Source organism: Lonchura striata, chromosome 26 (assembly GCF_046129695.1).
Source record: "Lonchura striata isolate bLonStr1 chromosome 26, bLonStr1.mat, whole genome shotgun sequence".
Lineage (NCBI taxonomy): Eukaryota > Metazoa > Chordata > Aves > Passeriformes > Estrildidae > Lonchura > Lonchura striata.
Window position 1 is genome coordinate 6301590 of NC_134628.1, and position 25493 is coordinate 6327082.

At 51.4% G+C, this 25493-nt stretch overlaps 1 protein-coding gene across 4 annotated transcripts in view; it reads right to left on the reverse strand.

Annotated features, from left to right (window-relative positions):
* HIVEP3 (HIVEP zinc finger 3) overlaps positions 1-25493 on the reverse strand; it is a 292362-nt gene that overhangs the window by 47970 nt on the left and 218899 nt on the right. For all 4 annotated transcript variants that reach the window (XM_021528378.3, XM_021528379.3, XM_077788482.1 and 1 more), the window contains exons 5-6: positions 15830-21506; positions 11163-11308 (exon numbers count right to left, since the gene is read on the reverse strand). In XM_021528378.3, coding sequence (XP_021384053.2) covers positions 11163-11308; positions 15830-20944 — 5261 coding nt within the window. In that variant the 5' untranslated portion in view covers positions 20945-21506. The remainder of the gene's footprint in view (positions 1-11162; positions 11309-15829; positions 21507-25493) is intronic.

Here is a 25493-nt window from a genome sequence, read left to right on the forward strand (position 1 = left end):
AACCAGCGCCAAGGCGAGCCAGAAAGTCTAAAAATGCAACACCACACCTGCCATCCTTGATTTTGCACCCTGCAGGGTGGGCTGCAGGGCCACAAACGAGGCATGGAGGAGATTCCCAAGCAGGGCAGTGCTCCCTGAATTCATGAAGAAAGGGAAATCCTGCTTTGTGCTCCCCAGGCACCCATTGTGTGCCCACCTCAGAGCAGGAGCTGCTCCTCTTTACCCACCTGGCCTGATCCTTGCATCTCTCTGGTGTTACAAGCAAAGAAGTTGCTTGTAAAAATGCAATAATGAGTAGATTTTAAATTCCTTTAGCGCTCAGTGTGGCACTGGGGCACCCCTCACTCCCCACAGGTGACACAGGTCCCAGCCAGGTACCCCAGGCACCTGTGACAGGCAGCTGAGGCATTTTCCTGCTTGATGCCATTTGTTAAGTCTTGACTGGAGCTGGGAACAAACAGGAATTCTTGTCAGACAGAAAATATAACCCGTGGTGAGCAGAGTAAAATGCTGGGAAAACCCCTGGGGATGCTGGGCTCAGGAAGAGCATCCTCCTCTTCCTCCTCCTCCTCCTCCTCCTCCTCCTCCTCCTCCTCCTCCTCCCCCACCAGGGACCACGGGGGGAATCCCAGAGCTTGGATGCTCACAGGGCTCTCAGGGGGAAGGAAATCCGTGTGGAAACTCGAGCATCCCACACGAGGTCAGGCAGGAAGCTGCAGAACAACATTTTGGAATAATTGGCTGTGGGAAATGAGCACCCACGAGGACGGGGCTGGCTGCAGAGAGAACGGGGGAAAAATGACAAAGGAAACCAGACCAGAACCTAAATCCCTCTGAGTTTGTTGGATTTCCTGGGAAAACAGGGATAAACTGCAGAATGAGCCCACTTTGTCGAGTTTGGAGGGTTTAATGGGGTTTGGGGGTTTTAATGAGGTTTGATGGGGTTTTAATGAGGTTTGGTGGGGTTTTAATGGGGTTTGGTGGGGTTTTAATGGGGTTTGGAGGAGTTAATGGGTTTTGGGGGGTTTAAAGGAGTTTGGAGGGGTTTACTGGGGTTTAGTGGGGTTTAGCAGGTTTTGGGGGTTTTGGTGGGGTTTGGAAGGGTTTAATGGGGTTTTAGGGGGGAATTAATGGGGTTTTGGGAGGTTTATTGGGGTTTGGAGGGGTTTTATCGGGTTTTGGGGGGTTTAATGGGGTTTTGGGATGTTTAATGGGGTTTGGAGGAGTTTAATCAGATTTTGGGAGATTTACTGGGGTGTTTTTCACCCCCATCTCTAAGGAGACACCAAAGGAAGAAGTTGGGTGTGGGTGATGCTGAGCTGCTCTGCACAGCCCCTTCAGGTTTGTTCCCAAAGGTTCCAACCCACAGGCATTGCCCTAAAAGCAAGGAAAACACGGAACTGCGAGCCCGGAGCCGTGCCAGCATTCCCTGCCCGAGGCGTGGGCATGAGGTGATCTTTAGGGTTCCTCCCACCCCGAACCAGCCTGGGACTCTGCGCTTGTAACATTTGGGGTCGTGCCTGAAGCTCCAGCCGTGGTTCCAGAGCTGCCCCAACAGGAACTAACCCCCTGATTCAAAGTGAATAACTCGAGGTTATTTCTGTATTATAAAAAACTTACTAAGGAAAATAAATAAATAAATAAATAAATAAATAAATAAATAAATAATTATATCTTATATCTTATATAATATATAATAATATTTGTAATATAAGATATTAATTATATTAATTATATCTCTAATAATTTAAATATAATAGAATGTAATATAATATATATAATATGGTATGTAATATGATATAATATGATATGATATAATAGAATATAATTTATAGTGATATTGTAATATATAATATATAACAAATCTATAATAAATATAATATATATAATATTTCTACAATTATATTATATAATATATAATTATATAATAGATTATAATTATTATATATAATAGAGTGGATAAGAATTATAATATTATACTATATTATATATTTTATCTTATAATATGTCTCTTTGAATATTGTATCTTTTTTTTCTTTATAGAAGATTTCTCTCCAGGAGCTCCTGGCGGGCAGCTCTGGGCAGGGATGTGCTGCAGCCACCCCACAGCTTCCCTCTGCCAGCTCTCACACAGGATGGGCTGGAGGGGGCTTGGAGCAGCCTGGGGGATGGGATGGGATGGGATGGGATGGGATGGGATGGGATGGGATGGGATGGGACGAGATGGGATGGGATGGGATGGGACGGGACGGGACGGGACGGGACGGGACGGGACGGGATGGGATGGGATGGGATGGGATGGGATGGGATGGGACGGGACGGGATGGGATGGGATGGGATTTCAGTCCTTTCCACCCCAAACCAGGCTGGGATCCCATGAGAACACCCTGGGGGATGGGATGAGATGGGATTTCCATCCCTCCCACCCCACGCCAGGCTGGGGATGGATGAGAACATCCTGGGATATGGGATGAGATGGGATTTCAGTTCCTTCAACCCCAAACCAGGCTGGGATCCCATGAGAACACCTTGAGGGATGGGATGGGATGGGATGGGATGGGATGGGATGGGATGGGATGGGATGGGATGGGATGGGATGGGATGGGATGGATGGGATGGGATGGGATGGGATGGGATGGGATGGGATGGGATGGGGTGGGATGGGATGGGATTTCAGTCCCTTCGACCCCACCCCAGGCTGGGATCTCACTGAAAGCACTACGGGGCTATGGATTGGGATTTCCATCCCTCCCACCCCACCCCAGGCTGGGATCCCATGAGAGCACCCTGGGTCATGGGATGAGATGGGATTTCCATCCCATGAGAACACGCTCACCCAGCTGAGTGGCCAAGCTCAGAGCCCAGCCAGCGACACCTTTGCTTTGCTGCTCCTGCTCTGACTCTGCAGTTAAATTTCTGCCTTTCCTCCTCTTCCCAGTGCTGTTTCCCACCCTCTACCTCCATCCAAGAAAAGATTTCCTGAACAAACCAGTGGAAAAAATTGATTTTTCGCTTTGACTGTTCCCTGAGTTACCAGGGAAAATATTTTCTTTTTAACTAAAGCAAAAATTAACAAGAAAAATCCAAGTTTTCATGAAGACGCTTTATGGGGAGGAAGAAAAAAAAAACCATATGCTTCCTGTGAAATTGAAGCTTTTTGTCATATTGGCTTTCAAGTATATTTCAATGTAAGAATATAATAATTTCCAAAGCAAAAACCACAGATTCCTTTCATTTTGCAAATATTTTTCTCTCCTTGCTGTTTTTCTCTCCTCTTTTTAAGGAATGCATCTTTCAAGCAGCTGAGCTGTCTCGTGAACAATTCCCCCTTTCATCTTGCCAGCATTGGGAAAATTTAAAAATCTCTCCTCCCTTAAATTGCCACACTGTGTTTTGTCTCCTTTGGATTAGGTTTTTAAGCAGAAAAAGTGAGGGTTTTGTGTTATCAAAAAACAACAACAACAACAACAACAACAACAAAAAAGGTGTAAAGCTGCTGAAAGAGATTTTGGGTTCTTTTAGGAGAATTGTGCAATATCCAGAGTGAGGATCCAGAGGGATCACTGATCCAGCTCCTGGACCCCAACAACCCCACCCTGGGCATCCCTGGAGCGCTGTCCAAAGTTCTCACCCATCCTTCATCTCCCCCATCCCTCACTCTCAGAGAATCATGGAATGTGGACCCACAGGGATGATCAATCCCAAATCCAAACCCTGCCCAGACCCCCAACAATCCCACCCTGGGAATCCTGAGCTGGAATATCCACAGGGATCACTGACCCAGCTCCTGGACCCCCACCAACCCCACCCTGGGCATCCCTGGGGCTCTGGCAGCCTCGGGGCCGTGCCCATTCCCTGGGCAGCCTGGGCAGTGCCAGCACCTCTGGGGGAAGAACCTTTCCCTGAGCTCCAGCCTGCCCTGCCCTGGCCCAGCTCCAGAACCTTCCCTCGGCACCCAGGATAGATCCTGGCGAGTGGGAGCGCCACAACCCTTCAGGCTACACCCAAACCCCATGGAAAACCCAGCAGAGACCCAAATTCTGGGAGGGAGATGTGGCCCGGTGACTCTGGAGGGGATTTTTGAGGGCTGCCAGAGCTTTTGCTCAGCTGAGCCCTGCCCAGTCCAGGTTTGCTCTCCCTTCTTCCCACCACGATGGGGTGAATGGTGTTTGGAGCTGTTGGGTAACCGGGCTGTGCCTGGGGGCTCAGAGGGACGTGAACCCCCCTCTGCACTGCTGGTGAAGTTCTGGTTGAAAAACAACCAGAAATCCCACACACAAATCCCACTTTTTAATCAAAATATCCTTTAGGGCAGCAGCATAAACTCCAGTGCACAGGCTGATGCTTGAGGTTTTAAATTGGTGCTGCAGGGAGAGCTTGGCACATGCAGGGCAGGATTTCGTGGGGGACAGCCCTGCCCATGGAGGGGGTTGGGATGAGATTGGCTTTAAGGTCCCTTCCAACCCAAAGCAGGCTGTGATCCCCTGATTCTGAGACTCCCAGGAGGGCTCTGCAGGGAGGGCAGCAGTTCCTGCTCAGCACTTCCCAGCACAGGGGAAATCCAGCAGCCAAACCCCCCGGAGATGCTCCAGTGGACGCTGAGTGCTCAGTCTGGCACCAGCCGCCCTCACGGAAAAGTCTGAGCACCAATTCCTCCTGGCCATGAAAAGCAAACAGACTCAGGAAAACCCCTCTCACTCAAAAATGTAAATTACAGGAATTGTTTGCTTATATATAGGAATGGAGCAAAATATTCAGGCTGGGAGAGCTGAGGGTGCTCCCTGGAGAGGAGAAGCTCCAGGGAGAGCTCAGAGCCCCTGCAGGGCCTGGAGGGGCTCCAGGAGAGCTGGAGAGGGACTGGGGACAAGGATGGAGGGACAGGACCCAGGGAATGGAATTGGAATGGAATTCAGACTGGAAATGGGGAGATTTGGGTGGGATATTGGGAAGCAATTCCTGGCCATGTGGGTGGGGAGGGGCTGGGCTGGAATTCCCAGAGCAGCTGTGGCTGCCCCTGGATCCCTGGCAGTGCCCAAGGCCAGGCTGGACACTGGGAGCTCCTGGGACAGTGGGAGGGGTCCCTGCCATGGCAGGGGTGGTTGGGATTTAAGTTCCCTTTCCAAACAAACCATTCCAGGATCCTGTGATTCCTGTTTAAGCCCAGCCCTGCTCCACAGAGGTGTGTTCCCACTCCAGACACCGCCCTGGGGCTCTGAGTGGGTTCACTGCCAGGTTTGCAGGTAAATTTGGGGCCTTTGTGCAGGGCCAGGACTCCAGGATCCTTGTGGCCCCTTCCTACCCTGGATAATCCCTGATTCCACATTTCATGTTAAATAAAGGAGCTGCCCTTGACTCTCCCTGGTGCTCAGGGCAGTTGGAAGTGTCTCGGATTCCTCCTTGCCTGGTCCCCTCAAACCCTGCCCTTGGGACGGGCGACTCCTTCCAAAACAAACACGGAGAATTCTCAGAACTCATCCCAGCCGAGGAAATCCCCTCGCAGCCAGGTCACAGGCGGGGAGCTCAGCTGCTTGAACACAGAGCCTTTGTGCAGGTGCGCCGGGGGATTTCCGCAGGTGCGCCCGAGGGACCCACGCTCCAGGCTGGGCAGAGCTGGGGTGAGCTCAGCCCTGAGAAGCCACCACAGCTCCCACAGCAAAGAGCTGGGACGAGAGGGGCAGGGGGGCTCAGAGCAGCTCTGGGTCAGCCCAGGGGTGGATTTTCTCCTTATTCATCCACTAATTAGGGATCGTGTTCAAATCTGATAAATCAGCACCATTTTCTCCACGTCCTTCAACCAGAAGGAAATATTTTGCTGTTCAAGCAGAGGGAGGCATATCCAGGGTTCTGTGGTGTCCCTGAGTGCCTAAAACCCCAAAGGAGGGGAGGGGAGGGGAGGGGAGGGGAGGGGAGGGGAGGGGAGGGGAGGGGAGGGGAGGGGAGGGAAGGGAAGGGAAGGGAAGGGAAGGGAAGGGAAGGGAAGGGAAGGGAAGGGAAGGGAAGGGAAGGGAAGGGAAGGGAAGGGAAGGGAAGGGAAGGGAAGGGAAGGGAAGGGAAGGGAAGGGAAGGGAAGGGAAGGGAAGGGAAGGGAAGGGAAGGGAAGGGAAGGGAAGGGAAGGGAAGGGAAGGGAAGGGAAGGGAAGGGAAGGGAAGGGTTACACGGCAGCTCCAGCCCTCAGCCCTGGGGCTCACCAGGGAAGGTGAAGTCCAGCCTCAGGCACCCCACACTCATTCAGGAATGGGCTGCACCCAGGCCCAAGGGAGATGGGACTTCAGAACTCCAATTCAGGTGATCCCAGTTCAGGAGATCCCATGGCTGGGCACCTCCACCTCTGTCACATTTTGGTGAAGACAAAGAGGGAAGGGTTTGGATTCCTCCAAACTGCAGAGCGGAGCAGCCTTTGGGGCACAGCTCCACTCTGAGCATCCCTCTGAAGTGCAGAGCCCTTCTTGTGGATGTGTGGGTTTTTCCATGGGGTGATGAGAAGGGAAGGTGCTTTTTAAGGTGGGAATTCCAGGATACTCAGATATTTGTGCCTCCAATCATAACGTTATAGCCATAAGTGTTTTGTTTTTGTTTTTTTTTTTCCCTAAAGCAGTAAAGAAGGAACAGTTTTCCAAAGAGAAAAATGTAATTTTCACTACACATGGCACTGCTTTGGGGATGTTAGTTAAGGTTTTTTGCTTTATATATCTTGGTACCATTTTCCCCACTGGTTGTAATTAACTAATTAACTAAACCAACTAATTGTCCCCATAGCAGCACAGAGGGCTGGGCTGTGAAGCAGAAGGATATGGATTGAGTGTCCCCACCCCTCTGCTCTCAGGTTCCATCGTGGCAATGGCAGCAAGCGGGGAGCACGTCCCTGAGCAGAGCCTGAGAGCAGCACAGACCCCCTCCCACACCAGGTCGATACCAGTCTCTGGTTCCATGATGTCAGATTGCAGAATGGGCGCCCCAGGGGGTGATGAAGGTGACACCGAGCCACCAAGGAACCACAGCACTTCTCCTGTGGCAATGCTGGCCAGCCTGACCTTCAGAGATCATGTTCCCTGCTCCAGACCACCACAGCATCCCTCAGGACAAGCCCAGTGGATATTTTGATTCGCTCCTTGAGGAGCTCAGGCATTGACCTGGCTGTTTAATGGTTCTCCCAAGCACAACCCGAGGAGCCTGTGCAGCCTCCAGCCCGTCCTTGGGGTGTCAAATGACTCCAACGTCCCAGCAAGGACTGGGGCCATCTGCTCAGAATGGGGATTGATCCAGCCTGACAGAATCCCAGGATTTCAAATAAAAAGCTGCGACTGAAATTACACATGGAGTGACCTCAAGGCACTCAGTTCCTCTCCAAGAGGAATTTGTTCTTCCAATGGAAATCTCCATGGACCCCAGCCCCAGTTTAATGTGGAGAGGTTAAGGCAGGACCATGCACGTCCCTCCTGAGGCTTTCAGGCACCAGAGAGGCTGAAAGGGTCTGCAGAGCCCCTTCCCACCAGGAGCCCGGTGCTGGAAGGGCTGGGAACTCACCAGGAGCTGGAAACCTCCACAGCCAGCTCCTCCTGGGACCCCAGGGCCACATCCTGAGCTGGCACCACAAATCCTTCACGCAGAGAGGGAGAGAAGGACTGAGCCCCACACCCAGCACTGCTGAGCCCTGATCCCAAAGCCAAGCTCAAGGAACCTCCAGGCTCAAGGAACCTCCAGGCTCAAGGAACCTGCAAGTGCTGGATCCCAACCCCGCCCCAGGGGGAAACCAAAGGAGCCATCCACTCCCAGAATGTCGGAATCCAGAGCTTCCCTCTGGCTCCCTGGCAGGTCTGGGACCCTGGCAGGGGTCAGGAACCCCCCTGGACAGAGCCCCCAGAGACACTGGCTGTGATCTCTGGCCATGGAAAAGAGTTTTCAATCTTACAGGATGAATTACAAGCTCTGAGTGTTTGATATCAGTAATAATTAAGTGTGGCACAGGTGCAAAAGTAAAATTTTAGGATTCTAGATAAGGGGTGCAAAGGGGACAAGATGGAGGAAATTGGGTGTGCCTTGTCCTTTTTCTCCTCCTTCATGCCCTCCATGTCTCACTGTGGTGTTGGCATTTTTCTGTTGGTTCGGGCTGGGGACACACTGTCCAACGTAGGTGACAGATATTGGCACGTTCTTGTAAATGCAGCCCAGGGAGTTTCTGGTATTTAATGTTTGTCACATCCCACTGAGGGCAGAGCCCCACACGCTGCCCTGCAGGACAGAGCTGGGCAGGGCAGCAGAACATGTGAGAGATAAACAGAATAAACAACCTGGAAACCAGCACAGACCAATTATGACTTCTGCTTTGGCAGCAGGGCTGACAGACAGAGACTTTCTACAATCTCAGAATCATCAATACCTCAGATTCTGACAGCAGAGCTGTGGAAGAGATGCCTCCAAGGGAGACCAGGGGAGCCAAGCTGCCCCCAGACCTCTGAGGGGGTTCATGACTTCCTGCCTTACAAGTGGGAATCGTGAAAAGAAGAAATTTGGCTTTTCTGGTCTTCCCTGAAAGCCAAGGAATAAAATTCCAGCCAGGAGGTTGGAGAGCAGCAGGAGAAATCTCAGAGATGGTCCTGGAAGTGCTCTGAGGGGGAAAGTGATGGGATTGGGGAAGGCAGATGACTCTACAGAAGGAAAAGTGCTGAAGATGGCAGAGAGAAAGGCAAGAGCTCCAAGGAAATAAAAAGTGAGGGGAAGAAGGAGCTGAGAGTTGCACCTTATGTGAATTTCTTTATAATATCCTCCTTGGTTGAGACAACAAAGTGTGGGATGGATCCAAAAGCTTTGAATCCAACTGCACCCCCATGGAAGGATGGGCCTGGCCAGCAGCATTCAGTGTGAAACCAATAAATAAGGGGCAAAATGAGTAAAGGAAGAAATTTTTATAGGGAAAAAAAAGCAAAATAAGAGAGTGAAATAATGTCTTCAAAATTGCTGCACTCAGTGTAAAACATTTTCAAGAGATGGCCAGGAAAGGGAGTCTGATCCATTTGGGAGCTTGCAGAAGAGACCAGGCACCCTGTGGATTTACCTGCAGGAAAAGGTCCTGGCAGACACCTGGGAAGGAGCAGCAGGAAAGGTCCTGGCTGCTGGGGCTGAACACCCTGACCCCAGAACCTGGTGGGAATGAGGCAGGGAGCACATGGAGCTGTCTGTCTCAGATTCAGGCAAAGAGAGAAACGGAGAGTTTCTAACCAGGCAGAAGCCTGGGAATCTGTTAGAAAAGAATGTAAATAAGGTTCTTTATCTCTCTTGTTGTTCACATTGTTTATAGTCAAGTTCTACCACTGTGCATCATGCACTGTACACCAATGGTGTGCTTTGTTTTTACTTCAGGACCAATGGAATTGGCATGGATGAAGCTGTGTATAAAGAGCGATGCATTTTGAAATAAATCAGAGCTTTACTCTCTCAGCCTTCTGACTCAATCTCCTCATTCCCGTTCTGCCTCAACAGCATCCCGGAGCAGCCTGGGAGCACAGCCTGTCCTGTTGGCCCTGGGCACTGCCATGGCATCCAGACATGGAATTCAGGCATGGAATTCATTGCTGCGCCCTCCTGGTGTGTCCCAGCCAGAGGGACACGGGCAGAGCCACAGGGAGTTTAAAATTAAACCCAACACCGGTTCAGGATGGCCGGCACAGTCCCTGGTGCTGGATGGCACAGAGCTCTGGTTTGTGTCTGCACGCAGAAGGACTCGGCCTGAGCGTCCCCAGCCCTCTGCTCTCAGAGCCCATCCTGGGAATGGCCGCAAACAGGAAGAGCAATTTAAAATTTTAAAGAAATAATCATCAGCATCAGATCCTGACAGCAGCACAGACCCTGCTGTCCCTTGGTTGTTTGGGGACAAAACCACCCCTGTGTGAACACAGCATGAGGGGTGCAGCACTGAGGGCCCCCCGAGCTGCTCTGAGAGGGGCAGGGGGATTTTCAGTCATGGTAATGCTGAGCTGCTTCAATCAGGGCCAGGAAGGAATTCAAGAGTTCCCCCGAGCAGCCACAGGGACCCCCCAGCCCAGGGGAGCTGAGGCTCCCATGGGATTGAAGGGAACAGAACCCATCCCAGTGGGTCCCAGGGGTCCCGTCTGCTACAGGAGGGTGACAGATTGACTGAGCCCATCAAATCTCTCATTCTGCTGCTCCTGAGTCATGTCAGGCCACAGCCACAGCAGGGTTGGCCCTGTTTGGCTCTTTGCATCCCCCACTCCCTGCCCAGACCTGAGCTGGGCACACAGAGCCCACAGCTGGGGCAGAGCTGAGCTCTTCTGACCAACAAGCAGTTTTCCTGTCCCAAAGCACTGATTTTTCCCTCTTGCTTTGCTAGTTTCACCATCTGCTAACAAGGTATTTTAAAATAAAAGCAAATTTCAACAGCAGAAAAACCACAAGCACAGCCTAATGAAAGCCTTTTTCTAACACACAGAAACCAAGACCACCCAACAGCAAGAGCAGAAGTGATAAATCCTGTTGGAAATTGCTTGCACCAATTTGTCCCCCTCTGCAACACCCAGGAAGGATGGTCTTTAATTGCAACCCACAGACACATTACTTGTGAGCTATTTTTTTAAATTTTTAAGAAATAAACAGCAGCATTAGACCAGTGCTGAATTCCTGAGGCGCCCTCTTGGATTACCTGGAGCCGAGGTTTAAGATACACATCAAATTCAGGCCTTGCATCCATTCTGGTTTGAGCTATTTCGGTTGGGTGGGATGGAAATCACATGAACAAAACGCTTCTTTTGTTCCCCACCCAAACCCCAGGCATCAGGAAAGACCTGCCCAGATCCTCCTTGGGATGGGAACAACCATCAGGAACATCATTTTCAGGAGAAGGCTCTGGAAAGATTGAGGAGATACAGAGTGCACCTCTGTCACCTCAGAGACAGCTGCGAGATGGATTTGTGCTCTTCACTCCACCACCCACTCAGAACAGAGATCCAGGTGACTGCTGACTTAAAGACAGCTCAAAAATAGGAAATTAATGCACTCCAGATCTGGAGGGCTGAGTTTTATAACAGTGGCTGTGGAAAACAAACTGAAATCCAGCTCCATCTGCTCACCTCCAGTGGCACCTTGCCATCATTGTAACAACTCGACACAAGTGTGAGACACAAGAAGAGAAATAAAATGAGACACTCACCCTCCTTCAAAGATCTTGATCCTCACTGGCTCCCCTCGCTTGGTCACAAGAGCCTCTTCTTCTGATTTTCCCCTTTTCTCCTCTTCCTTCTCAGCTCTAGTTATATCTTTTCGACCTTCATTAGAAAGGAGCGAAGGCAAATGAACCTATCTCCCCAAAAGAGCAAAACAATCCATGATTACAGACAGAATCACTGGCAGGCACACACAGAGCAAACAGCCCCAGCAGAGCCAGCGGCTCCCCAGCGCTGCTCCTGACCAGGGGCTGGAACTGGGGCACCCCCTAACAAACGGGGCCCTGCTGCTGGATCTGGGGCCCTGAGGGTTGTGGTGTGCTTACTGTGACCCCTGACGAGATTTTTAATTGCTCCCTCCAGGTTATCCAGCTCCTGCCAACTGGAAAAATGAAGGATGGAGAGAAGCGTGGTGGCTGGGGTGACTCTGAGCATGTGGGGTCTCTGTTCCCAAGTCTCTGTCCCTGGATTATCCTCTCTCTGAAATGCACATCTGAAAGGTTCTGGAGGGGAGGCAGCTGCAGAATTCGTGCACTGAACCTCCAGGTTTCCCCCACATTCGCACACATTCACACAAATTTGGATTTCAGCCACCCTAGCCTGACATAAATCAGCTCTCCTGGGTGATTTCCTTCCTCTGCAACCCCGTTGCCAAGGGCACAGCCCAGAGAAAGCCACAAAACCCACGGGAGAAAAGAATCCTCAACCTCCCCACACGTTCCCAGGGCCAAATCTGCTTTTTCACTGTTAAATTGCCACTTGTTGAGGGGGTTTTGTGTCTAAACCTTGTCTAGCCCAAGGTTTAAGTCATGCCCTGACACCTCACCGACACGATGAACGTTGTTTGTTACAGGATGGACATAAACATCAAAGCTGCCTCTGTGGGTGGGATGAGGGAGAGCTCCCCACACCTGGAATGAAATGTTGGGACATCCTAAATCCTGGGACAAAGCCAGGGAGAGCTCTCCACACCTGGAATGGAATAATGGGATGTTGCCCTCTAAATCCTAACAAAATAAATGCAGGTGAGCTCTTCAACCCGGGATGAAATGTTGGGATGTTGCCCCTTAAATCCTAACAGGACAAAGCCAGGGAGAGCTCTCCAACCTGGAATTAAATGTTGGGATGTCCTAAATCCTGGGACAAAGCCAGGGAGAGCTCTCCACACCTGGAATTAAATGTTGGGGTGTCCTAAATCCTGGGACAAAGCCAGGGAGAGCTCTCCACACCTGGAATGAAATGTTGGGATGTCCTAAATTGTGGGACAAAGCCAGGGAGAGCTCTCCACACCTGGAATTAAATGTTGGGATGTCCTAAATCCTGGGACAAAGACAGGGAGAGCTCTCCACACCTGGAATTAAATATTGGGATGTCCTAAATCCTGGGACAAAGCCAGGGAGAGCTCTCCACACCTGGAATTAAATATTGGGATGTCCTAAATCGTGGGACAAAGACAGGGAGAGCTCTCCACACCTGGAATGAAATGTTGGGGTATCCTAAATCCTGGGACAAAGCCAGGGAGAGCTCTCCACACCTGGAATTAAATGTTTGGATGTTGGTCCCCTACAGCCCAACAGGACAAACCCAGGGATCTCCAGAGAAAGGAAAGCAGATGCCTTTCCCCAGGTCACTTCTCACACAGTCACTCTGACATTCAGCTGAATTCATGTCCTGGATGAGGATCCTGGATCCATATCCTCACACTGATGGAAACAGGCTGCAGGCAGCTGGGGGCAGTTTTTAGAGGGGTTTTGGCCTGCAGGCAGCCCCGGAAGGCTGGGGCTCTGGCTGGCAGGAGCGGCAGCTGCCCCCGTGACTCACCTGCCTCACCTCAGCCTTGTCTGTAGGGGGATGAATCACCCCAGTGGAGCCTCTTTGTCTCCCCTGGTTTTGGGGGAAGCCACAGAGTGAGCAGCTCCAACAGAGTCCTACGGAATCCAGCGGGATATAACCCAGCCCGCCCAGCTGCTGGAACTGCCACGGGATGCTCAGCAGGAGGAGGGATGGACTCACTCAAAAGCTGCTCTGCAGAGCTGGGGTCAAGCATTTCAAATTTGCCCAGGAGTTTCAGGAGCTCAGCTCAGAGCGTTAAATGCACCCAGGGCTGCTGTCTGTCCTTGGGGCCAGGTCAGCCCCATGTCCACACCATCCACACACCCATCCTGGAAGCCTCCTGGGAATGGCCCCTGTGCAGTCCTATGTCCCTAAAAGTGACAGGAATTTGATGACAAAAGGCCCAGAGCAAAACAGTGCCAGGAACCATTTGAACCATTTAACAGCAGGAATGGTCTTGAGCTGGTGGCTGTGGGCATGGAGGTGACAGTGAGGAAATCAGCAGCAGGAGACACTCAGAACCCTCAAAAATTAAACTTTTAGGGTTGTGACTTCACCTCCTGATAGGAGCTACGGGCTCAGAACACTGCTAGGGACAACCTTCCCAGGTTTGCTGAGGAATACAAAACAACTGACTTGCTAGATGTAGCACGAGGTTTATTTATTGCAACTTTCGAAAGCACAAAAACATTGACAGATGAAAGGCACCAGAGAGCCAAAATCATACAGTCACTACTATCCCCTTTTACAATCTCGTTGGAATTTACAGAGAGTGCAAGCCCCAGTACAGTGTCACCAGCCATCCCTACATGCACGCTGGAGCCTGCAGCCACTCCAGAATTCCAGAATTATCTGCTCGGCAAATCCCACTGGAAATTTAAACCCCAAGCCAAGGACGGAGACAGCACGTACAGAACTACTGTTTGCTGCATGCATAACTGTACAAAATACCAGAGCTTTTTTACATCTCCTGGGAGGCCAGCTGACAACCTGGAGTTACATAAAGGAGGAATCTCAAAGGGAAGGAGCCAGAGCAGAGTTAGCTGAGGGTTGGACTCCAACCCTGGAGTGATGCTACTGCTGCTGCACGTCCTGGCAGCCGCTGCTTCCCCAGCCGTGTTTTAAACCCTGCACGGAGGATCTCACTCCCACTGATCACAAATTAGTTCTGTGCTTGGCAAGAATTGGATTTATCTCGGCTGCAGCTCGCAGGGGTTCTGCCAGCCACGGGGAGGAGGGCTGGGTTTAGGATCCGCTGTTTCCCAGGGGAACTGGGCAGGGTGAACTCTTCCTAACCTGAACCTGAACCTGCACCACCAGGCAGCTTGGAGGGGTTTGTTGAGGGGGTTTAGGAGGCTCCGGGGGAAATGCATGCAGTGAAAGGTGGGTTTGGATGAGTGAGGGCTGAACCATTCCTGTTTAACCTTTCCCCTCAGGGCGGGAGGGTCTGGTACCTCTGGACACACACCGGGTGTGGGTTTTAGCACCATGGCAAAGAGCAGGGCTCAGAGCAGCACAGGCACTTCCTTTAGGGATTGAAATCAAGGATGCTATGGCACCACTCAGATAAAACCCTTGGAAAAATAGTGCATAAATCTCAGCGTGGTTATTGCACTGCTCAGGTAATTATCTGCCCCTGTGTCCCTAGAAATCTGTCTCTGGGATTTCTGCAGGAGAGTGATGGAAATGCTGAATAGAAATAAAGATTTATTGAATCAAAGCGATTCTACTGTGTATTTAAGACATATTTATAAGCAGCAGCTGCAGCAGCGATTATGATAAATTTAATATTCAGAGTTCATTTCATGACACAGAAATAAAATGAATAATCCATCAATATAAATTGACTTGAGATGAATATCAAATTACAAAATCTTTAGAGCAATTCTGTTTGCTAATCTACATGAACATGATCTGGATTAAAGGGATCTGTTTGGTTCAGCATTAAGCAGGAAGGGTAAAGTCTGGCTTTAAAATGAGATACATAAAATTAGGCAGCTCACAGGAGGGTCTTAAAGACTTCTGTGCCCATGTGGGCAATGCCTTGAGGGAGCTCTGCCCCTGGGAAGCCACTGTGAAGTCTTAACTCTAAAACCAGGCATAAAATATCCTTAAATACCTGGAAAAGCAGGTGGACAGCTATGGACCAAACGGACCAAACCACAGGGGTGTTTAACACAATGTGTCAGACCCGCTGAGACACTTCTATAAATGTCACTGTCAGCCTTTGTGCTTCTTCAGGGGCCTAAATACACTTGCAAATCTCCCTTTAATATTTTTTTAAATACTTTTAAGCATGCGTCTCCATGTTCATTAATGTGAGATGAGCAGATGCACAACCAGACAGAATCCCATTTCCCCAAGGTAATCCTTTTTTTTTCATTTCCAACATGCAAAATGTAGGGAATTATAACAGTGTTTAAAGAAAAAAAAAAAAAAAAAAAACCAAACCAAAACAAAATGTTATAAAGCTGTTTGAAATATCAAGACAAATGCAAATGAAGTCTAATCCTTTGTGCTGGAGCAGTGGTGGTTCGTGGGGTGGTGGTGGAGGTGATGATTCCTACTTTTTGGGTTACAAAGCAAGTAGGAACTGGAGAACAGAAACCTGGCCTGGGAGCAGGCTCTCCTGCCTCCTGGGTTGGGGTTTCGGTGGGGTTTGGGCTCTTCACTCTAAGAGCTTCACCGAGAACAGGCGCCTCCCAAAGCGCCAGCGGGACGAGTAAACCCCAACCAAGCTCAGCACAGCCACGCCCCGGCCCTCAGCCCCCTCTACCCACGCATCCAAATGGATCAGGAGAAAGAGATAGGATTGCATTACCTCGGTCATTTTGGGCTTCCTGGAGCTGGCCGGGACCAGCCTGCCCGCCTCAGGCCGCGGAGCGGTGGCCATGGTGTAGGTCTCCTTGCTCACCTTCTGCTTGGACCTCAGCAGGGCCAGGGCTGCCTTGGTGGACACGCCGGGCAGGTTGGGGTTGTAGAGGCTGATGCACCAGCTGGCATACACCGAGGAGCGGCCATCCGCTTGCTGGGTGTGATTTGGCTTTATGTAGTTTAAATAGCACCAACTGACATTAGTGGTTGTGTGGAGACTGGGGAACTGCAGGACCTTCTTGCTGTCTGTGCCGTCCCGAGCCTTCCCCGCGCTGGCGGCGCCCTCGGGCACGGGGGCAGTGCTGGCAGGGGTTGGTGGAGGCTGCTCCACCAGTTCTTTGGAGTCTTCCTTCTTCACGGGCTGCAGAGGCTCCTGGCTGAGGAATTGTTTGCCAGCTGGCTGCTCGTACTCCTGCAGTGCCTCAAGGCTTGGGGACCCCGACCGGGACACTGCCTGCTGGGAACTGCTCGGGGTTTCCTTTGGCTCTGGCTGCTCCACGGACACGCTGGGTGGTATCTCAGCTTCCACCCTCTCTTGGCTTTCTGCAAGGAAGTGAGATTTATCCTGGTTTTTCCCTTCCTCTATTGCACTGGGTGGCTTCACCACTTCCAGCTTATCTTCTGCTTCAGACACTTCCTCCTCCTTCACTCTCTTCTGCTGCTGTGTCTCCATCGTCAGCTCCAAACTGCCAGCTGGGGACAGCATCCTTTTGCTCCCCCCAACTGTGGAGGGGCCCCCTTCCAGGCCGAGGACGCTGTCTGAGGGACAGGTGAGGGGCATGTAGCCCTTTCTCTCTGGTAAGGGCAGGGGCACTCTCAGGTATGGGCTCTGGAAAAGGCTTCTCTGCTCGTCTGTGATCATCTGGGCCAGGTCAAAACCCAGCCCGTGGACATCAGCGCTGCACACCAGGGCACCCTTGGGCTGGTGGTCATCGAATTTGGGGAGGACGATGGTGGAGGAGCTGCACTGGGACTGCGTGACCAGGATCTGGGAGAGCGTGGTGTACATGGCGCTGCCGTAGGAGGGCATGTTGGTCTGGATGCGAACGGGGACAACCAGGGACACCATGGGCTCTGTCCGGGTGGGGACAACGAGCTGGGTCACGGTGACAGACAGCGCGGGACTCGCTGTGCAGGTCAGAGGGTGCAACCTGCTGTCCGAGTCATAATCCGTGCATGGGGACAGGCTGGAGCTTCCTGCTGCTGAGAACAAACTGGATTTGATCTGTGGCAAATGTCCACCAGCATCACCTGGCAAGTGGAGGGCAAACTGAGACTGGAGAGGCAGGAAGAAGGCTGAGGGGATCGGGGAGGAGCCAGGGTAGTGCACGGGCAGGAATGAAGGGTGCCTGAAGGACACCTCGGCAGGGTGAGACATCAAGGGAGGAGCGATGTGGAGCGGGCCCGGGTGGATCAGCGTTTGCGGGAGGGGCAGCGGCGGGGTCTGGAATATGGAGGGAGGGATCTGAGGCATGGAGAACTGGGCAGAGAGGATGTCAGACATGGTGTGTGCAGCGAAGAGCTCTGCAGACTGCCCCGGCTGCGGCAGGAGGTGCTGGTAGGGGAATATGGAAACCTGAGGGGCCATGAAGTGCTTCTCGTGCAGCGTCAGCTGTGGCACGGGGTGGTGGAACACCTGCAGAGCCTCTGTGTATGGCGGGCTGTAGGATGGCTCAGGGCTGTCCTTTGGCTGGCTCTTGTCACTCGGGTAGGTGCTGTGAGAGGGCAAAGGGGAGGACGTGGTCGGCTGATGGGGCAAACTCGTGGCAGGAGATTTACTTGAAGAAGGAGTTGGATCCTCCGTGTCCGGCCAGCCCAGCGGGGCCGGGTCTGGCTCGTGCTCGGGGTGCCTGGTGAGGGACGCCTGCCGCACCAGAAAGCATTTCCTCCTCTCCTGGGGGGCCGAGGAGGTGGAGGGGCCGGGGGTGGAGGCAGGGGTGGACGACAAGCTCCCATAGTCGAAGGATTTACTGCGAGTCTCTGACATCTGGGAAGGGTGGGACACGTTGGGCGTCTGCTCGGAAGCAGATCTCCGCATTTCCCTGGAATGGTGATGGTGGCTGGGGACCATCAGCATATGGGAGCCAACGCTGGGAGGTTTTGGGTGGGATTCGGAGGGCTGGCTACTCGATTCTGGCTTGGTGTGGTCATCCCGGTCAAAGGAGACGGAGTGACTGGAGCTGTGGGATAGGCTGCTCTCCTGACTGGGGCTCCGGGTGAGAGAGACCGACTCAAAGCTGGAGTCCCCGGAGGACTGGGCCATTTCTGCCAGCCGGAGCCGCTTCTTCTTGGGTGGGAGTTTCTCCGCAGGGAGCTGCGAAAGAGTCTGGCTCCTCTGCGGCCACTGGAATTCCTCGGTTTTCTCTGGCTCCTTCGGAGGAGGTTCTGGCTCTGTTTCTGGTCTGTCCGGCTCTTCCGTGACCAGAATCTCAGGAACCTGGATGTTGGGCTGGCGGACCAGCCTGGGCTGCAGGGAGTGAGGGGGACGGCTGTGCTGGGGCGTGGGCTGAGCTGGGAACTGGGACAGGGGCTTGTCCTCTTCCAAGCTGCTGGGCTGCTCGATGGAGTCTGACTTCTCAAAGGAGCTCGTGTGCTGGATGACAGAGATCTCCTTGGAGGTTGTTCTCCTCTCCTTGCCCTCCGCGCTCGAAGCTGGTTTGGTGTTCCTGGAATGGAAGCTGGCACTGGCCTCGGAAGGTGCGGATTTTCCCGAGTCTGCTGGTGACTTCATGGATTCACGGGTCAGGTTTAGAGCCACATCAGACGAGGCCAGGTTTGCAAACTGAGTGCCTGGGCCGGTGCTGGAGGAGGGGGTGTCAGACACTTCGAAAGCTGGAGGTTCCTCATCGTCCCCGAGGCTCTTCTCCTTCCGCCTCTTCCGCAGCGGGGTGAGCTCCAAGGTGCTGCCCAGCTTGTAATGCATCATCTGGGGCCACACGTCGGGATCCGCCGCGCTCTTCTCCGCCTCGGACGAGGTGTGGGACGTGGCAGAGCGGGGCTTGGAGAGCTGCAGTTCTGAGCAGTAGTATTTCTTGTGGGCCTCGTAGTTGTCCCTTTTCTTGTAGCGAGCGCCGCACACGTTACACTCGTACATGAACCCTTTTGCCTTCGGGCCCTTGCGGGACTTTTTGGTAAGATCGCTTTCCTTGGTTTCAGGCTCCTCGGGAGGTTTGGGAACACTTTCTTTGCTGGCAGAGCCGACCTCCTCCGAGGCGTATTCCACTCCCAAGGGTAGCTCGATAGCTGGTTGGCGTTTTAGCATTCGAGGGTGGGAGGAAAACGCTTGGCTGCGGCTTAAGACTTCTGGCTCCATGATGTGATCATCGAATGAGTAGCTACCTCTAAAGGTGTGTGGGGAGCTTATAGTGCATGCAGCAGAAGGCATTGAGTGGCTTCTTAGGAGAGGCACTGTCTCTGTGGCACTGTGGGATTGCTGAAGTGACAACAATGATTGTTCGGGCTTCATTTTTTCACCGTGGGATGCCAACACTTTCGCTGCATCCAGCTGGCTGCTGGAACCAGACTTGATATCAAACTGAAAGGGTTCTCTGTACGCACCAGACTTTGGGGATTCAATGCTGCTACGCCTTGATAGAGAACTTCTTCTGGGCTTCACACTGTCGATTTCACTGGTATCCACGACAGCTTCGTTAATGGTAATTAGCTTAGTGATGTGTTCGATCACCTGTGTTCTAGGCACAGACAATGGGACCATGCTGGGCTTCTCGTCGCCGGACAGGTGTGGGAACCCCTGGGTTGTGTTTGCAGCCAGCGCCGCCGTCCTCTGCCCAATCCTCCCACACTTCCCGAAGATGATCTCAGCGTAGGATTTGGCGTTGGTGTTGGGAGGGCTGATCTGCTGCTCCGCGCTCTCGGATCTGGAGAAGTACCCAGACTCCGTGCTGCCCTTGCTGCCGGGGCTCAGGAACGCCTGCTCGTCGATCACCTTCTTGCGCTCGCTCAGGCGCAGCGCCAGCTTCTGCTTGATGCTGTGGGTGTCCTCGGACTTATGGCTCAGGGCGTGCTCTGATGATGGCTCCACAAACTGGGAGCTGTCCTCGAGGGACTGGGACATGCTGGAATGGGACAGTGAGCAGCGGTCGTGGCTGGAGCCTTGGCTCCCTGCGGTCAGCAGGCTGCTGGAGAGCAGGGTGTGCTTCTGCCTGGGTGACAGCTCCACGGCGTGACCCGACATCGCTGCCGTCTCCTCCTCCGAGTCCGTGCTTTCCCCTTCTGTCGGCTCCTCGAAGTCCTCCCCACCGATCCGCTCCATCTCCAGGCTCGATGGGTACATCTCCGCTCCGATCCCTGAGGCCAGCCCAGCTTTAATCCGGTGAGCGTGGGACTTCCTGTGTTTGTACAAGTTGCTCTTCGTCTTGAAGGAGAACCCGCATGGAATGCAAGGGTAGGGCCTCTCCCCGGTGTGGGACCTGATATGTTTCTGGAGCACGCTGGGCTTGGCGCAGGGCCTGCTGCAGTACTGGCAGATGTACTTGCCCGGCTTCTGGGGCTTCTTCTCCTTCTTGTGCACCTCCTCAGCTTGCTTCAGGGACACCTGGGCGGGGCGGGGGATGAAGACCTTCTGCACGGCCGGCATGTCCTCTGCGGGAATGATGGGCGACTGGGACGGGAGGAGCTGGCCGTGGTGGGCGTGCAGCCCGGGGGACGGGAAGGAGCCAGAGGGCCCTGGCCTGACTGGATCAACTAGCTGCCATGTGGGACCTTCCAGGACATGCTCCGGCTTCCCCGGGGACATAAATGCTGGTGCCAGTGCGTGCTGCTGAAGCTGCGGGACGTGGGCAGGGTGGTCAAAGGAGGAGGGCTTGGGTTGCTTCTGGTGGCCGGGCTTCTCCTGAGGCTCCTCTCGCGGAACGGGCAAAGAGCCGGAAAAGTGCTGCTGCGAGATGATATCTCGGAGAGGGGTTCCTTGGGAAGGAGCAGAGCTGCCCTGGTATGTAGTTGGGGATGAAATACTGCCTTGGAAAGCCTCTCCTTTGGGAAGCCTCTTTCTTGGACTTTCCTCAGCCTTTTTTGTGCTCTTCTGGCTTTGTTCAGGATCCATGACCTTAAAAGGGTCTTTGAATGCTATTTCGGGAAGGTTTTGGCAGGCTTCATTTATGAATAATAAAGGTCTCCTCTGTAGATTCCCTGTTTTGCCTGCATTTGCTACGAAGCTGGAGCCGCCAGGAGATGGTTGTTGATTTAAGATTTTACTAAAGTGTCACTAGTTGCTATTTGATTCAAAAAAAAAAAAGTTTCAAGGTCAATAAAGTTCACATTGGTAACACATGACAAACTACTTCAAAGAGAGAAAATTTTCCAAAACTTTCAGTCCAAATATTTTCCTTGTGAACTTGGTTAAGGCTTTAAACCTTGCCATTTTATTTCAGTTGACAGTGGCAAGCCTTCAAAGTCAAGATGCAACCCACAATGTGTCTCTTGTTTGTTATGCAAACCTTTGAAAACTTGAGACTTTAGTGCTCATCTCAGAAAGATCCTTTTTATTTTTTTCTCTCTCTCTCTCCTGTGCAAGGAAATTAACACTGAACGGTGGATGTCCCCCTGTGTCTTCCTTCTGTTCCACTTTGGAGTTCAAAAGCCTTGGAAAAGTATTTCCCACATTTCTGTAATTACATCCAAAAGAAAAACAGACAAAAAAAAAAACTACTTTAGCTTTTGTGTGTAAGTAATTAACCGCTGCTCATTTTTGGGAGGGGGGGGTTAACAGTAAATATTTTGTACACAAATAATTCAGAACAATTGAATGTCTGCCTAAACCTAAACATAAATTGCACTCAGGCAAACCTCAGGGACTCGGTTTAATGCCCACAAAACCTGGCTCTGAAGCAGCAAACAAAGACAGGAACTTGAAACAGAGACAGTTTGGGAAAATGAATTAAAATGCTTTCAAACTCGAGTTCCTCCTAATCTCCTGCAAACATTTAGGAGTTTAAAGTTTTTATAATTGTATTTCCCTTCCAAACCAGCTGACTCCAAAGCTCTGCCTCACACCTCTTACATCCCTGACAAATATCAAGGCATCTTCCCTGGATAGAAGCTGCTCTTGAGCTGTGCTAATCCTCAGTGTCACCTACAACAAAGGCAGGTAAAGAGGAGCTTTTATTGAACTGTTGCCTCTTTAATTTCCTGCCTTTTGTCACCAAACAAAGGTGCAAATCCAATTTCTGTGTCATCCTGGGCTGTTTCTAAAGGGAAACTCCCTTGAAATGAGTGTGGATGGGATTTCTCAAACCGTATTAACCACCCTGGCCAGCAAACACAGCTCCTGATGGGACACTCCGGGAGGGAATTCCACTGGGATTGCACCCCAGCTGCACTGGAATCAGCCAATGTCTCCAGAAAATGGAGTGGAAATGGGGGGGATGCTCTGAAGGAAAAGCAGGGAGGTGCCTTCTAAATGAAATTAATTGATAGGTGTGATTTATAATGACAAATAAATGATTATCCTTCTTTCTGAAGGTATTGCCTGCCCTGTGGTGCAGTGCCTTGCTAGGCCAGGAATCCAATGGATTAATCAGTGGAAATTACTCCAAGCCCTGTGTTCCCTGGGGATGGGGCTGAAGTGCCAGTCCAGCAGAGCAGGGGACTGAGATTTGAGCCCAGCTTCCTCCTGAAGGGTGAAGAGCCAGCAGGAGAAACCACAAAGTCCTCCAAGCATTCCTCAATCCTCATTCACTCCTACAGCCCTGCGGACTCAGTGAGAAAAGGGACGTGGAGCTTGAGGGGATTTAGCTGAATTTAGCAGATCTAAGGATGCTGGGACACCCTGGGAACCATCGTGACCAGCCAGACCTCACAAACTCTCTGAAACCTGTCTCCTCAGATGGCCAAATGTAGGGTGCAAGTCCTTGGACACACCTCCCTCTCGGAGAGAGGCAGGGACCCAGTGGGGACGATGGATCCCCCATGAGGGGCTCAGTCCAGGGACCCGGGCTCTCCTGAGATGTCATTTTTTACTGGCTGGATGAGTGGCTTCTCTTTCTGCCCACCTGTGACTCCACACCTCAGGGAAATGACACTAAATCTGTGCTAGCCTTGAATTCCACTTTCCTTTTCCTCAAATCCAGGTCCCGCTCCCTTCCAGCACCAGCTTCAAACCTTCCCAGGGCCTGCAGAGCACCTGCTCTTGCCCCGACTTGCTGAGGAAGTCAGGCTCATTGCTGTGAGAAGGATTTAATTACATTTTGAAACCCCTTTTCAGAGAGCCCTCAATGCTGACTAACCCTGGCCGTGGTCTGGGCTAGACTTTGAGCCCAGCATTTATTCAAGATCAAAGACACTCGTGGAGCTGATTTATCACCTTGATTTCTGCACAGATTGCTGGGGTTTGCCCCACTCGTGACACACAGAGCTTTTTAACTTGGGAGAATTGGATTGAAGTAGAGAACATTAAATGGGTGCAAGTGGATTTAAGCAGGGATTTTTTCAGCAAGAACATAGTGATCTGCCACAAACTCAGATAGTCACATTTAAGAATTCCCAACTGAACAACATTACAATACTGAATTTTCTCCTATAGGCCACATATCAATTCCTAAGTGTTTAATAATTAGGCTTGCAAAGGAAATTCTTGAGTTAATTCAATATCACCTCAAATGTTCAGACCATCCTCATTCTCCTCTGCTAAACACATGGGCCCCAGCTGATTTTTATGTTTTAGGAATTCTGCACAATTCAAGAACAGGCCAAGAAACAAACACACCTGGCTGCCTACATCAGCAAGCAGGGTCATTCCAGGCCAGTTCAGGCCATTCTGGACATCTTTATTTCATTAATGGGAATGAGGCTCCTGGAATGCCAGTGGCAAAGGATAATTCTCCTGGCTGGATGCAGTTAATCCAGGCTGAGACTTCTCCAAGGAAAACTTAACAGTGCAACAAAAAATGGGAGAAAAAAATGAAGCCTGGGAGGGTTTCTCCACTAAGGATCCAGAGAGAAGGAAGAAGAAAAGGGGAAATTCATGGGGAGCAACTCGGATTTCTGCCCTGGGCCAGGGACAGCACCAGGGCACGGCTGGAGCTGGGCCAGGGCAGGGCAGGCTGGAGCTCAGGGAAAGGTTCTTCCCCCAGAGGTGCTGGCACTGCCCAGGCTGCCCAGGGAATGGGCACGGCCCCGAGGCTGCCAGAGCCCCAGGGATGCCCAGGGTGGGGCTGGTGGGGGTCTGGGCAGGGCTCCATCATCCTTGGTCCCTTCCAGCTCAGGATATTCCACGATTCTACAACCCTACACCATTTTTATTCTCACTTTCCTTCAGCATCCTGAGCATGGCACTGGAACAATGACAGCAAATCCATGGCCAGAAACTCTCATTCCATTCCCAGTGACAGGAACAAAGGCTGCCCCCCGATGAAAGAAATCAGTGACAGAATTCCCTCTGACTTTTATGGGATCAGATTTTTACCCTAAAGCCTGGGAGAAAATGTTCAGAAAGATGCTCTTCCAGAAAGTCTCAGTTGTGAGGATTCTGAATTGCCTTATTATGGCTGAAGTGGTTTTGTGCAGAGGCCCAGGCACACATTTTCCCCCAATCTTAAACCTCTCCCAATCTTAAACATCTTCCAATCCTAAACATCAGCCAATCCTTAACGTCACTCAATCCTAAACCTCACTCAATCTTAAATCTCAGCCAATCCTAAACTTCAGCCATTTATAAACCTCAGCCATTCCTAAACCTCAGCCAATCCTAAGCCTCAGCCAATCCTAAACCTCACTCAGTCCTAAACCTCAGTCAATCCTAAATCTCAGCCAATCCTAAACCTCAGGCATTCCTAAACTTCACTCAATCCTAAACCTCAGCCAATCCTAAAGTCCTAAACCTTATCCAGTCCTAAACCTTATCCAGTCCTAAACCTCAGCCAATCCTAAACCCCAGCCATTCTTAAATCTCTCCCAATCCTAAACCTCAGTCAATCCTAAACCTCTCCAGTTCTAAGCATCTCCCAGTCCTAAACCTCAGCCTGTCCTAAACCTCAGCCAATCCTAAACCTCTCCCAGTTCTAAACCTCTCCCAGTCCTAACTCTCTCCCAGTCCTAACCCTCACCCAAGTCCTCCTGGAGGGTTTGAGGAAGATCTGACCAGTTCCAAGCTCAGGCTGGCACCATCACCCCACCTGCACAAGCTCTTCCCCACAGAATTTGGGGTTGAAACCTCTCCTGAATGGGATGAGAAATGCTGGGCCTGACACCTGAGCTCCAGCTCTTCCATCACTGAACAGACACCAGGATTTTCCAATGGCATTTGTGAGAATTGTCCCAGACCTGCTTTTTCCATACTCTTCCAACCAAAACAGCATTTTCCTCTCTGCGTACACCCAATTTTAGCCTGTTTTTAGGGATGCCAGGCTTATGGAGAATGTCTGGTGAGCTGCTAGAAAATCTACCTGTTTATCAATCATGATAATTGAAGACAAATTTTAGACAGATTTAATGACCAACAGTATCAAATATTAAAAGTATATTTATTATATTAAAAATGTACTTTATATCTTGCAGATTTTATGCAAGTGAGGAAAGTAAGCACAGCAAAAACTTCTTTTTCTGTTCCACTGAGGGAATTGGCAGCCACTAAAATGCACTGTGGAAGGATCCAG